Source organism: Typopeltis vanoorti, chromosome 11 (assembly GCF_054136105.1).
Source record: "Typopeltis vanoorti isolate ZY-2024b chromosome 11, IOZ_Tvanoo_1.0, whole genome shotgun sequence".
In the NCBI taxonomy this organism is placed as follows: domain Eukaryota; kingdom Metazoa; phylum Arthropoda; class Arachnida; order Uropygi; family Thelyphonidae; genus Typopeltis; species Typopeltis vanoorti.
The window spans coordinates 127,781,221-127,794,338 of NC_143559.1; the positions used below are offsets into that span (position 1 = coordinate 127,781,221).

General features: G+C 35.7%; 1 protein-coding gene across 1 annotated transcript in view; it reads left to right on the forward strand.

The window, feature by feature from the left end:
* The window catches only part of LOC150102036 (LIM domain kinase 1-like), a 307,253-nt gene that overhangs the window by 226,161 nt on the left and 67,974 nt on the right, over positions 1 to 13,118 (forward strand). Inside the window, exon 9 of the mRNA XM_090399953.1 lies at positions 5,266 to 5,544. Within this exon, the coding sequence (XP_090256079.1) occupies positions 5,266 to 5,544 (279 nt within the window). The remainder of the gene's footprint in view (positions 1 to 5,265; positions 5,545 to 13,118) is intronic.

The following is a 13,118-nucleotide window of genomic DNA, read 5'->3' on the forward strand; positions in this document are numbered from 1 at the left end:
GTGAAGCAAGTTTTGAAGTTAAATTTCTTGAGAATCTTGGCCAGTTTTGGTGAAAGAGAGCTGATGTAAGGCAAGGAGATGAAGGCTCTTGGGGAAGAGGGATCTTCAGAAGTAGTTGAGTGCCTGGGGGAAAGAAATTTGTCAATTTTCTTTGGAGAGAAACCATTGTTAATAAAAGTTTTTTTAAGAAAAAGGAGTTCATTTTCAATTTCTGTTTCTTCTGTAAGTAATGATTTGGCTCGGTGAGCTAAGGTGGAAATAATACCACATTTTTGTTGGGGATAGTGATGGGAGGAAGCATGAAGGTATCTATCAGTATGAGTAGGCTTTTTTTTTTTTTTTAGACCTCAAACTTACCAGATGTGCTGAGAGCATTAAAATCTCAATTTTTAGAAAGCCTACTCATACTGATTGATACCTCTAAAAAATTGAAAAACTAATAAACAAAAAAATGACAAACAATAGATTATGGGTAATGGAAATGTGGGGCCTGGTAAACAGGTTTATATAGTTAGCGCAAAGAATTTCAACTACGTGTACAACAGATATGAAAAAAATAATTAGGTGAAATTATTACTAAACATTTACAAACTACAGTTATGCACAATAGTGAAACAGCGAACACGGCAAAATTTTTCGCACTGAACACATTTCCACTGTGTTTGTGTCGCCTTAGATGTTGCATATTTTCTATTATGTTCTTCGGTTAACTTTTTGTAGCAAGATGTACATCTCCTATTACTGGTATCAACCTCTTCTAAAATATGTTTTTCCTTGTATGAAGTTGAAGTGACATTATTTTCCTTTGGTGTAATTCCTAATAACTCTTTTGCGATTTTTTCTCTAAATTCTATGATGCTAATGTTTTTCTCAGTAACTCACTTATATACTATAAAAGCGTTCACCACAGCAGAACCTAAAAGAATTTCAACTGTGAGTTTTCTGTACCATTTCACACTTCTTCGAAGACAAGAAGCATTGGCTTTTACCTGATCGGATAGATCAATAAAACTTTTGCTTTTGTTATAATCCATAATAGCTTCTGGCTTTTTCACTTCATTACCATATCTTGCTGTAAGGGATTTCATTTTGTTTGTGTGTTTTGTTGATAACATAAGCACTTCACGTTTATCGCACCATTTTATTACCACCACTCCTGTGTCACTTTCTTTACCAATTATTTCACCCCTTTTCAATTTCTTCTGGGTGACATCCTGTGGAATTCCCTTTCGATTTTTTCTCAAAGTGCCTACAAGGTGTGTTTGTCTATTCAAAGGTTTGTGCACTAATTCAATACTGGTATAATAATTATCTACAAATATTGTGCTTCCATGGTCAAGTAGAGTCTCACAAAGTCCCATAACAATTGAAGTTGGAACACTATTAGTGGTATTGGTCTTTTCTGCGCTGCAGTATATCTTGAAATCATATGTATATCCATCTTCAATACACAATTTGAATAGTTTTATGCCAAATTTGTGTCGTTTATTCTTGATGTGCTGATGAAAGGCAAGACGACCTCGGAAAGGAACTAAAGTTTCATCAATGCAAATATTACTCGAAGGCATCATTATTTTCTGGAAATTTTTTCTTATATGATTTATGAGAGGTGTAATTTTATAAAGTCATTCAGAAGTATTTCCACCCTCATCTGTGAAGTGCCAGTTACCGAGAAGATGATCGAACCGATTCCCTGACATAACTTGTTTGATTTCTGTAGAATAGAGGATGTTATTCCAATAACACTCTAATTTTGGCATCTGCACTAAACCGAACCAAATTTGCAGACCCAAAAATATCTTCATTTCATTGGGATTTGTGTTTTTCCACTTACTTATCCTTGCTTTTGGTAAAATTGTCTTACGAGTTTTTGAAGAGTGTATCTGTTAGTTTCTTGCACCATTAGGTCCAGCAGTCCTTCATCAACAAGCATAAAAAAGAAGTCTACAGGCTGTTTATCATGCATTTCTTCAATAACATTTTGTTTTATTCCAAAATTATTATCCACAAACTGAAAATGTTTTAGATTGTCGCTGCAATTTCATTCCATTGTAGGTCGGTTGAATTCACATTTCCAAGTATTTCATCTAAGGAAGAATCATTAGTCAAATGCAGATTTCTTATAACATCATCAATTGTTTGTTCTACAGAATGAACAGCAGTAAACAGATGTACTAGGAGTGAAAACTTCGGTATTACCAGTTGTAGATACTTTTATTCTCTTTCTAGCAATGAGAGAATAAGAATCTGAAGACACAGAACTAAGATCGCATCCGTTGTAACTTTCCGATGAACATTCTTATGGTTCATCATCAGATAGAACTTCATTTATCAAGGCTTCTAAATGACGTTGCTCTTTTTCGTAGTCTCCCATATTAGGGCAATTTATAACAATATTTATCACTATAACAAATTTATTCCACCGGACAAAACACTGAACGCATATAACTGTTCTTAAGCGTCATAGATATGCAAATTTGACCTTGTGTGAAGTGCGAATCATGTGTGCACCGCTCGGCCCAGTCAGTAAAAAAAATTCTTCGCAGGCTGCACGGTGCACACATGATTCGCACTTAACAAATCTATTTAGCTGCATTAAATAGATAAAAAAAATCATAAAATATGATTATTTTATGTTACTTTCAGCAAATTGTAAAACAAAAAGAAGTTGGCCTGGGGATCACAAAATTTTTTTACCATTACGGCGGTCAACTTGTTAAAGAGGCAGTGAAGGAAAAGAAGAAAGCATATCAAAAGTTCCTGGCAAATAAGTCAAATTTTGCTCTTAGAGAATTCAGAGACGAATGTATAAAAACTAGCTAAACAAAAGTTGTGGGAGAACTTTGGCAAGAACATAGAAAATAAATATCAAGAAGGTGGTAAGATATTCTGGAAGTTGTTGAAGAAGCTTAGAAATTTAGGAAAGATGCTGTAAAAGGTTAGAGATGATAAAGGTGACATGAAAACAGGAGAAAAAGATATCCTTGAAGTATGGAGTAATTACTTTGAAAATTTGCTAAATGAAACAAGCAGTGATAGCACAGTGGTAAAAAACACTCATTGGCATACAGTCAGAATACATATCCATACTTAAAGTAGAAAAAGCCATCAAAGGCTTGAAATGTGGAAAGGCAGCAGGAGTAGATGATATTCGACCAGAAATGCTGAAGTGTGGTGGTATAAAAGTCTTACAGTGGCTGCACTGCATAGTTCAGAAAGCCTGGACAGAGGGACGAATTCCCGATGATTGCAGTAGAGCTCTAATAGTATCCATATATAAAAAGGGAAATAAAACTAAATGCGAGAATTACAGAGGTATTTCCCTACTGAGTGTTCCTGGCAAGATCTATGCAAGTATACTTGAGAAATGGTTGAGAAGAATTGTGGAAGAACAAGCTGGATTTAGGCCAAATAGAGGCTGTCATGATCAGATCTTCACTTTACGACAAATAGTCATGAAAGCATGGGAATATAACAAAGATCTGTATTTAAGTTTTGTCGATCTGAAAAAAGGCATATGACAAGGTGCCAAGAAGTTATTCAATTGACAAATATAGTGTCAATGGGGCATTATATCAAGCAATACAGTCTTTATTTGAGTTGTAAGTCAGCAGTTAGAATTGAAGGAAGTCCAGGAAGATGGTGGAATGTTAAATCTGGTGTGAGACAAGGATATACATTATTCCCTCTGTTATTCATTATCTATATGGATCACATTATGAATAAAAGTGGTGTTAAACTTTATCAGAATTGGAGATGTTAATATCAGCTCTTTGCTTTATGCAGACGATGTTATACTTCTAAATAAATCTGCTACAAGTTTGCAAGTTTCCCTGACTAAATTGAATAACTGTTGTAATAGATGGTATGAAGGTCAGCATTAAAAAGACAAAGACAATAAAAATAGGTAGGATTGTTGAAAATGTGAACTGTGTCTGGAACCTGTGTGACAAGTAAAACATTTCAGCTACTTTTTACTGAAGATGTTAAATTAAATATAGAAATTGACAACAGAATCAGCAAAGCTGGTATGGCGGGGAGTCAATTGAATACATTCATATGGAATAAGAGAGAAATTAGTCGGAACACTAAATTAGCTGTATACAAGACAGTGTTCAAACCAGTTTTAACTTATGGATCTGAGAGCTGGGTCAGAAGTAAAACACTTGACCAAAGCCTAGAGACCGCAGATATGAGAGTCCTGAGAAAGATTATAGGCATAAACAGATGGCATCAATTGCAATATCATATTAAATATTAGGAAAGAACCTGACATTGTCAGCATCCAGGAATTCGTTAGCAGAGCTAATCTCAGGTGGTATGGTCACTTGAACAGAATGGGCCAGAAAAGATTAACAAAACAAGTGTTCTCTACCAAGTTTGCAGGAAAACGACCCAGAGGAAGACCAAGATATAGGTGGATTGATACGATACAAAGTGTCTTAGACGGCAGAAATATATGATCTGATAATATTGGAGTCTTGACAAGTAACAGACTGATATGGAGGAAAATTGTAGATAGGAAGTTAGTAATGATGTAAATTTTTCATGTAGTACTATCATATCCTGTATACCCCCTTGAGAGTACATGTCAGGAATTTGATGATGATTAAATGAGAATATAATTTCTTGGTTAATTTAATGTTGATACCAGTTAAGTTAATACTGTGTGGATTGTTTTTTGTTATATTAAATTGTTATTAATCCTGTGGCATTCTTGAAATCTTGAACAGTCAGCTCACTATTTTTTGTTTAATTAAGAGACCCTCAGGGGATTAATCTGTTTCCACATACTCACACATGCTGCTTGAGCAATTTTTTAAAAAAGTAATTCAAGCTTTGGATGTCATCTTGGCTGAAGGTGATTGAGTTTAAATCAGAGAGAAGTTTTTGTTACTTATGTAAATTAGTAATTTCGTAGTGGCTAGTGTCAGTGATTTGAGAAATGCCAACTTTGTGCACTTTAACATTAAAATTTGATAAATGTCATGTATATTGCCAACATTTTTATTCATAAGGAATATTCAAGAAAATGATAAAATGGTATGTTTAAGAAAATAGGTTTAAAAATTAAATATTGTGTAATTTTCAGACTTTAAGTATTTTTTGCTGTCAGAAAGGGAATTATTGAATAGGAGGTGGTTGTTAAAAAAATATAAAAAAAAATAAATCCCCCCCCCCTCCTATTAGTCCTTGTTTCAGTCATTGCCAGTCATTTTTTATTTGTTGAAATAAATTGTTTACTCTAAATTTTCTTCTTATTAGGTTACTCACAAAGTGACAAAAGAAGTGATGGTATTAAAAGAATTATACAGAGTGGATGATGAAGCACAAAAGAATTTCATAAAAGAAGTAGCTGTGCTTAAATCTCTGGACCACAAAAATGTTTTGCGCTTCATGGGTGTTCTTTATAAAGATAAGAAACTACATTTAGTAACAGAATATATAAGTGGTGGTACACTAAAGGACATTATTCATGATCTATCTTCTTTATTGCCTTGGCAACAGCGGATCAATTTTGCAAGAGATATTGCAGCTGGTATGGTAAGTTCAGGAAAAAAAAATATATTATTGTAATTAGTATACTAATATAACAGATTTCTAATTACTCAGGTATTATATTCAAAAGATTCCAAAAAAAAAAGTGAAATAAAGATGTCTAAACTAAATACAATGTATGAAAGATTTGTTTTCTGTACAGCAAGCTTTTAGTGTAATTAGTATATTATTCATCTTATACTATGGATGTATAATATACTAAGAGTACTATAGGAAAAGTTTACATTATTGCTAAATTACTATTGACAGTTTTTCTCAAAATTAGTAAAGAACTTCAGTATTGTTAAATTTCATGGTTTGGTCTTCTAAGGCCTTTGTAACTATATCATCCACCTAGTTTTTGGTCTTTGTCTGAAATACTTCTAATATTTCAGTGAAGTCAACTTGCCATCATAGGGAACAAAATATAAGACATGTTATCAAGGCACTGAACTGAGGGTAGGCCAAAATGAATAAATGGTCAATGTATAAGCCTTACCACCAGACTTCCCTTTTAATAGATGGGCATTATGAAATCTCTTTAGACCTTCTTACCAGTCTTTGAGTTATGCAGCCACTGTAGAACTTTTATACCTCCATATTTGAGTATTTATGGTTGAATATCATCTACTCTAGATGCTTTTCTATGTTTCAGACATCCAGATATTATGGATGTGTTCATATCTAATTACTAATTAAATGTGGCCCATCTAATTCTTCTGTGAATTCCACTTTTCTATTAATACTGATGTTGATATAGGGTTTCTTCCAGAGAATTCTGAGAAAATGCATAATTTTAAAATTTTCAATTTGTAGGTAATAGAAATATTTCCAGAATAATTAGAGATTTTTAGATCTGACGAGATTATTAAAAAAAAAAAAAACTCACTGTAAAAGAAATGGGGCATTTCTCAAGTTTACTGTAATCCCAATCCCTTCGCACATATGTCCATGCCTATGCAGTGTTAGTGAAATAATTATAAATATTATTTAATTATTAATAATTACTTTTGAATAAAAACTAATCTTAACAGTAAAGTTAGAGTATAAAGTGCACAGTGTTGGCAGTATTATAAAAACGATGGCAAAAATCAAACAGCCCATTATTGGTACTCCTTGGGGAGTAATTATGGGATGACTCCATTCCTTCAGAACAGACTACATCTGAGACACAGCATAGCAGCAAGTACTTACCATTATTATTTGCTTAACTCTCCAAATTTACCCAAAACATATCTATGTCTGGTAATCATTTCTTACTCTGCTGTTTAGATTTCCAACAAGGACCAACTATTCCTTAGGACCTTCTATATGTCCATAGGCAAAAATAAGTATTGTCCAGTTCCCCCATTCTGATATTTTCCAATATCACTCCTGCTTGCTATTGCCTGTCATTCACAAAAATTATTTCATGTTTAATGTTAAATATAATAGTTACTCCTTCTTTTCTCTGATATTTCCTGAATATGACATCTTATTGTTGTTGCTAGGAAGATCTCACTGTTTTTGTCTTTGTTTCAATAACACCTATTATATAGATCTAGTACTTATCCAATTATTCTGTTATTTCATTTCTTTTCCATTCATTCTTCTTATGTTGATTGTGTCAATCTTCAGCTTTGCTAGTGTGGAGTTGGAATTTATCCCAGTAGCTGACTTTTTTTGCTGTTTGCCCTGGTTCCCTGACAAAAGCAACTGGGATCTTGTTTAACCAGGTAATATCCCTATCCAGCATGAAGTTCTTTCAGGTGGCATCATCATTTTGCATTATGATTGAAGCTAATAAGAAAAACAGTTTGGTAAACTAGATCCCAACTTGCCAGCCCATGCTCAGTTCTATCAGTATCCAGCTAGATATCTAACAGGGTGCACCACAAGAAGGTAATGATTGGACATTACATCAAAAGCCCTGGTCCGTTCTTTTCATTCCCGTCGAGGTCTTCTCCCAGCTATTCAGCTTTAATCCTTAAACACCCCCTTAATATATATATTCTACATGCACTTGTTGGATTATGTGAATCAGTTATGGATTTTTAAGGTGGATGGAAGGTGAGTGTGGGCAAAGTGCGACTTGAATGGATTTGATGGAGACAGTGGTGTATAGGTGAATGAGGGAGAGAATAGCAAGAATATAACAAGAAGAATGAGTCCCCATATGATAATAAGAGAGATAATGTGAAAGTGCACTGTCTGACAGTGAGTGATTTGTGACATCATCGATTCTTTTTTTGTAAAGAAGCAATTGATGGTAGTATGAATAATGCGAGCAGTGAATGGGGTACAAAGGTGCTGAATGAAGCAGCAGAAATTAGTAAGACAGAGAAAGATGTAAAAGACAGTGGAATATAGGTGAAGGAAAGCAGAATTAAAAAGCTAGGGTGAAAAATAACACAAGTAGTGATATTAGAAAACAACTGGTAATTGAGGAATGGAGGCATGTGCAGAATGAGATGTCAGTGGTAGATGGGTCAAAGATGACTAATTGCAGTGGAAATGTGAAATTAGTAGTGTTGTATGAGGAATCTGTAGAAAAAGATGTAAAAATGGAGCAGGTATCAAGCTGAAGAGAGGTGCTTAATGATTGCACTTCTCCTCAGTTCTTTACTATTGTACTCTAGCAACATATTCGCAGTTCTGCCTCTCTCACTCTTCCTCTTCAGTGTCTATTCCAACACTCACAAATCTTGCACTACTGCCTCGTTAACACTTCCTCACATTTGTTTCTAGCAGCACAGTCAACTGTTCTCCACAGTCTCAGTCACTCTTCCTATCATTGGTCCTCTCAAATGTACTGATGACCTCACATTATTTGCTTAGTATCTCCATAATGCAAAGTACACACACATACACATCTTTTTAGATGTGTGTAATGTTATGAATTATGGGAAGAGTCATTACCCAGGCCACCTTTATTGAGGTCCATTGGTAAAAGATAGACCCAGAAGAAACTAGTTGGGGTTGTGACCCCTCCCCATAATGCATAATATACACATCCAAAAGGATATGCCATATGAGATTCTAAGGTAATTGATGTGAAGCCGCTATTATACAAGTAGCCTAGTCACAAATATACTTCATCCACACACTTTGCTTGAGTACATTTGGATAATAAACAGGAGAGTACTTAATGAAAGTGTAACAAAATCATGTTTCCATGGTGCAATAATTGATATTAGTCAAGCCATCTAGATGCAAAAAAGTAAGGCAAAAGAATTATTGTCTTGGTTGGCACTAATGATCTGAGAGGATGAGAGGTATTCTATGGAGGAGGAGGATGTAAAGGAGTTATTAAAAGAAGACAAACCTGAAGAGTGAGAAGGTGAAGATTGTAAGTCTTCTACTATTCTATGCTAGAAGCTAACTGAGGAGGAGGGCATTGATAGCAAATGAATCAGTGCATAGGTTGTACAAAGGGCATCCTGCATCATTCATTGTACAGAATGAATGATGCAGGATGTGTGGATCTCATGTCTGTGTTTGATGGAAACAAAGATTTGTATAATACTGATGGACTGCATCTAAATTGGTTTGATGTTAGGTGTCCAGAGAGGGCTTTATTCACCAAGCATGCTGAAGTGCAAATTCAGAAAAAACTTAAGCAATTAAGATGGAAGCATGTGTGTGTGTGTGTGTGTGTGTGTGTGTGTGAGAGTGAGTGAGTGAGTGAGTGAGTGAAGGTACTCATGAAACAGGTGAGTATGAAAATAACCAAGTGTGGAAACTAGTCTCTGAAGCAAAAATATTGAATAGGGTAGTCAATTCACGAAGTGATTGGGTCCGAAAGGGATGCTGCAGCTTTTATATACTAATGACAGAAGTATCAGGAACAAGAGGGAGGTGTTTTTAGCATTGGTTAGTTGCAACCTTGCCAAAAGTGTTATAGGCATTAGTGAGACTTTGCTAACAGCAGATGATGTAGTTGCAGAGATAGCATGTGAAGGGTTTAGTATTTTCAGGGAAGATAGGATGGGGTGGGGGGGGGGGAGTGGTACTGATGATAGCGGATAAATTGCACCCAAAAAGAATATGAGATAGGCATGAAGGTGGCTGTTATTTCAGTTTGGTGTGGGATTAAAGCCAGTAAGACAAAATATATAGTCGATTGTTGCCATGTGCCTGGGGGCAGGGATGATCTGGAAGATGTGCATTGGCAAATTAGTATAATGAGTGCTGGTTGAGTGATTATTATATAGGACTTCGACTATGCAGATATATATTGCAAGGAAGAAAGATCACACAACAGGAAGAAAATAGAATTTATACATCTAATGTATGCCCACTGTTCATAGAACCGGGTCTGACAGATGGCCAAGAATAGTTAATTCATGCTGAAAGGGAGAAAGAAATAAAGGATATACGAATTGGTCGCCAACACACAAAATCACGTGCTTTATACATAATTTTTCAATGTGTAATAATAAACAACTCATTCCACAAGACAGATTGATTACCCTATTTTCAGATTGGATTCTCCTTCTTCATCTGTGGATGTACACTACTAAGAGATGATTACTTCAGGCAGTATGTGATGAAGGAGATTCAGTGTGGGCGTATTGGACCTGGTCATAGGATCAGAGGAGCTCTATCCATAACCAAGGTGACAACATTGCCTCCAATTGGGGAAAGGGACCATGCAGTCTTGACTTGGGAAATTGTAAAACACGACGAATATTCTGTCAAGAAGAGGTTTTGTGTGGAACTACAAGGAGTGATTATGACAAGCTTAGGAGGAAGCTTAAGGATGTTAGTGCATAGGAGATAGTTAAGTGCATCTGGAGGAAGCAATATTAAATTGTATACCTAAAGTAAGGAGGCATTAGATGGATGAATAATATCATTAAGCTTGAGCTGCAGAAGAAGATGATGCTGTGCAGGGTATATAAAGAAAAGGTGATCAGCAAACTCATGAACAGTACAAGGCTCAAGAGAAAGGTGACCATCATGGCAAGGAAGGCATAATCGGATTATGAGAAAAATCTAGCCGAGCACGCCAAAGAAAATCCCAAAGAGTTTTTTTGTTATGTGGCAAGTAAGAGGAAGAATGGCTATGGAAGATTAACCTGAATGAATACTGATGGTGACAGATGCACATAAAATGTTAGTTGTGTTAGTGAGTGACCACTTTGCAGGGATATATATATATATCATCCAAGTGTTATTGCTGTTACATATATGACAGACTTATATGGAAACAGAGGCAGATGAATTAATGGTTCTTAGGATATTGCAAAATGTCAATGTAAATTGACATATATAGCCTGCCTGGCTGGCCGAGTGGTTAGTGTATCTGCTCTCCAGTCAAAATGCTGCGGATTCGAATCCCGCCGTGGGCATGGATGTTTGTGATTGTCTGTGGAAAAACTAGTCTGGTGGTCGGCAGTAGATGGCGTTGTTGTAGTTGCGGTTAGTTATAGTTGGTGGACTGAGCGGTGGAGATAGCTGTAGAGCAGGTGCCCTCCCTCGATGAGTCTATGGACCCCTTGGAGGTGTCAAATAATAATAAATACATCTGTGGGATTAGATGGAATGTCAGTTTGGGTTTTGCAATAATATACAAGGGAATCAGCAATGCTTCTGACAAGGCTCTTTAATTTATGTCTCAGCTTTGATAGAGTTCTAAGGGAATGGAAAGAGGGCAAAATTATTCTCATGCATAAGGTAGATTCTTCTAAAAATGCAGTAGCATATTGTGAACTGACCAGTATCTCAGAAGTGGAGGTATATTTACTGGAAAAATTGGTAAAAAAAGATAGAATTCAAGAATGGATGGATAAAAATATGATACTGTATGAAGACATGGCTTTGTTAAGGGTTGTTATGCCTTTGGTAATTTATTAACTTTTTTTTAAAAGAGTGACAGTTGAGATGGATGGCTACATGATGCTTCTGCTGGATTTTGCAAATGCATTTGACAGAATACCACATGGAATTCTGTTATGCAAATTAGAACAAATGATGATGATGGATATGACAAGGCGAAAGCGTGTGACTAGTGGTGTGCCGCTAGGTTCAGTGGCAGGACGACTACTGTTTAATTTGTATATCAATGATATGGAAAATAACTTGAAAAGAAATATTCAATTGTTGGCTGATAATCCGAAATTAGGTAGAGTAATAGTTAATCAAGGTGATGCGGAAAACTTGCAGGATGATTTAAATAATCTGTTAGTATAGGCAAAAGATAATGGCTGTCAGTTTAATGTGGAGAAATGCAAAGTTATGCATTTTGGGATAAATAGATTACAAGCTGTATATCACATTGATGGCACTGTACTCCAGAAAAATAGATGAAGGAAATAGATGAAGCTAAGGATTTAGGGGTGGTGGTAGAGAGTTAAAATTTAGAGGGCACATTGCTAAGGTTGCTAATGTAGCCCATAAGATTACTTGACTATTGAAGAACACTAACAAGTAGAGATAAGAAAGTTATTATTCCTCTGTATAAGGCCTTGATACATCCACATCTGCATTACTGTGCCCAGGTCTGGTCTCACGGGTTTCTTGGTATGAGAAAGTGGTTTATGGTATGTGCCCTATGAGGACAGATTGAAGTTGTGTGGATTGTGGAAATGTTGATAAATGGATATGATAGAAACATTTAAGTTTCTTAAAGGGTCTTATAGAATTGATGCAGGGGAAATGTTTTAGCACTTGGCTGGGGGGGGGGGGGGACAACAAGAGTTCATCCCTGGAAGTTGAGTAAAGGTGTGGTTAGTAGAGGTGTGATGACTAGATTTTTTGCTTGAAGAGTTGTGAATGAGTGGAATGGATTGCCAGAGTCAGTTGTGCTTTGTCTGTTATCGGTTCAAGGAGAAGCATAATAGATTGTGCGGATAGTTTGGTCTCCCATAATGAGGCTTTGGACTCCATGGAGGTACCTGTACAATAATAATGAAGTATTAAACAAGAATATAATTTTTTACCAAGTTTAATTGAATTTTTTACCAAGTGAAAAAATTTCTACATCTGTCTCTAATGTAGAGTATTTTAAAAATAAGCTGATATATCTGTTTAACTAGTGTTCTGTAAATATGACTTCTGCATTAGTATCTTCCCACTGAGATATACCAAATCATCACCAAACTGAATAGAAAAATCATTAAATGCCTGCTGCGCCCCTTTGTCCAGTCTCATCATCAATGGGAATATCTGAACATTAGATGTTCAGATATTCCCATTGATCTCATTACAATCCACAGTCAAAAGCTTTCTTATAATCAGTAAAACAAATGAGTGGATTGACAGCATAAAAGAACTTCTCAACTTGAACTTACAGTTACTGAAAGAAAGAATAAGAGGCTGTCTAGGATGGAGAGCCTTTGTTCACAAGATCACCAAGAATCGAAAACGACTTGATGGCATAACAACAACTTTCTAGCATGAAGAAATGTAGCTGATGTAATCTTATCCCAAAACCAGCAAAAGTAACATAACGCTATGATTGCAGATATATGATTTGAGTTCTTATAAACCAGTGTTTCTCAACGTGTGGTATATGCCCCCACAGGGGGGGGGCAAGTAGAAAATGATGTTGCATTCGTCACCTCATAGCTGATATACTCAAAACACTCACCATTGTT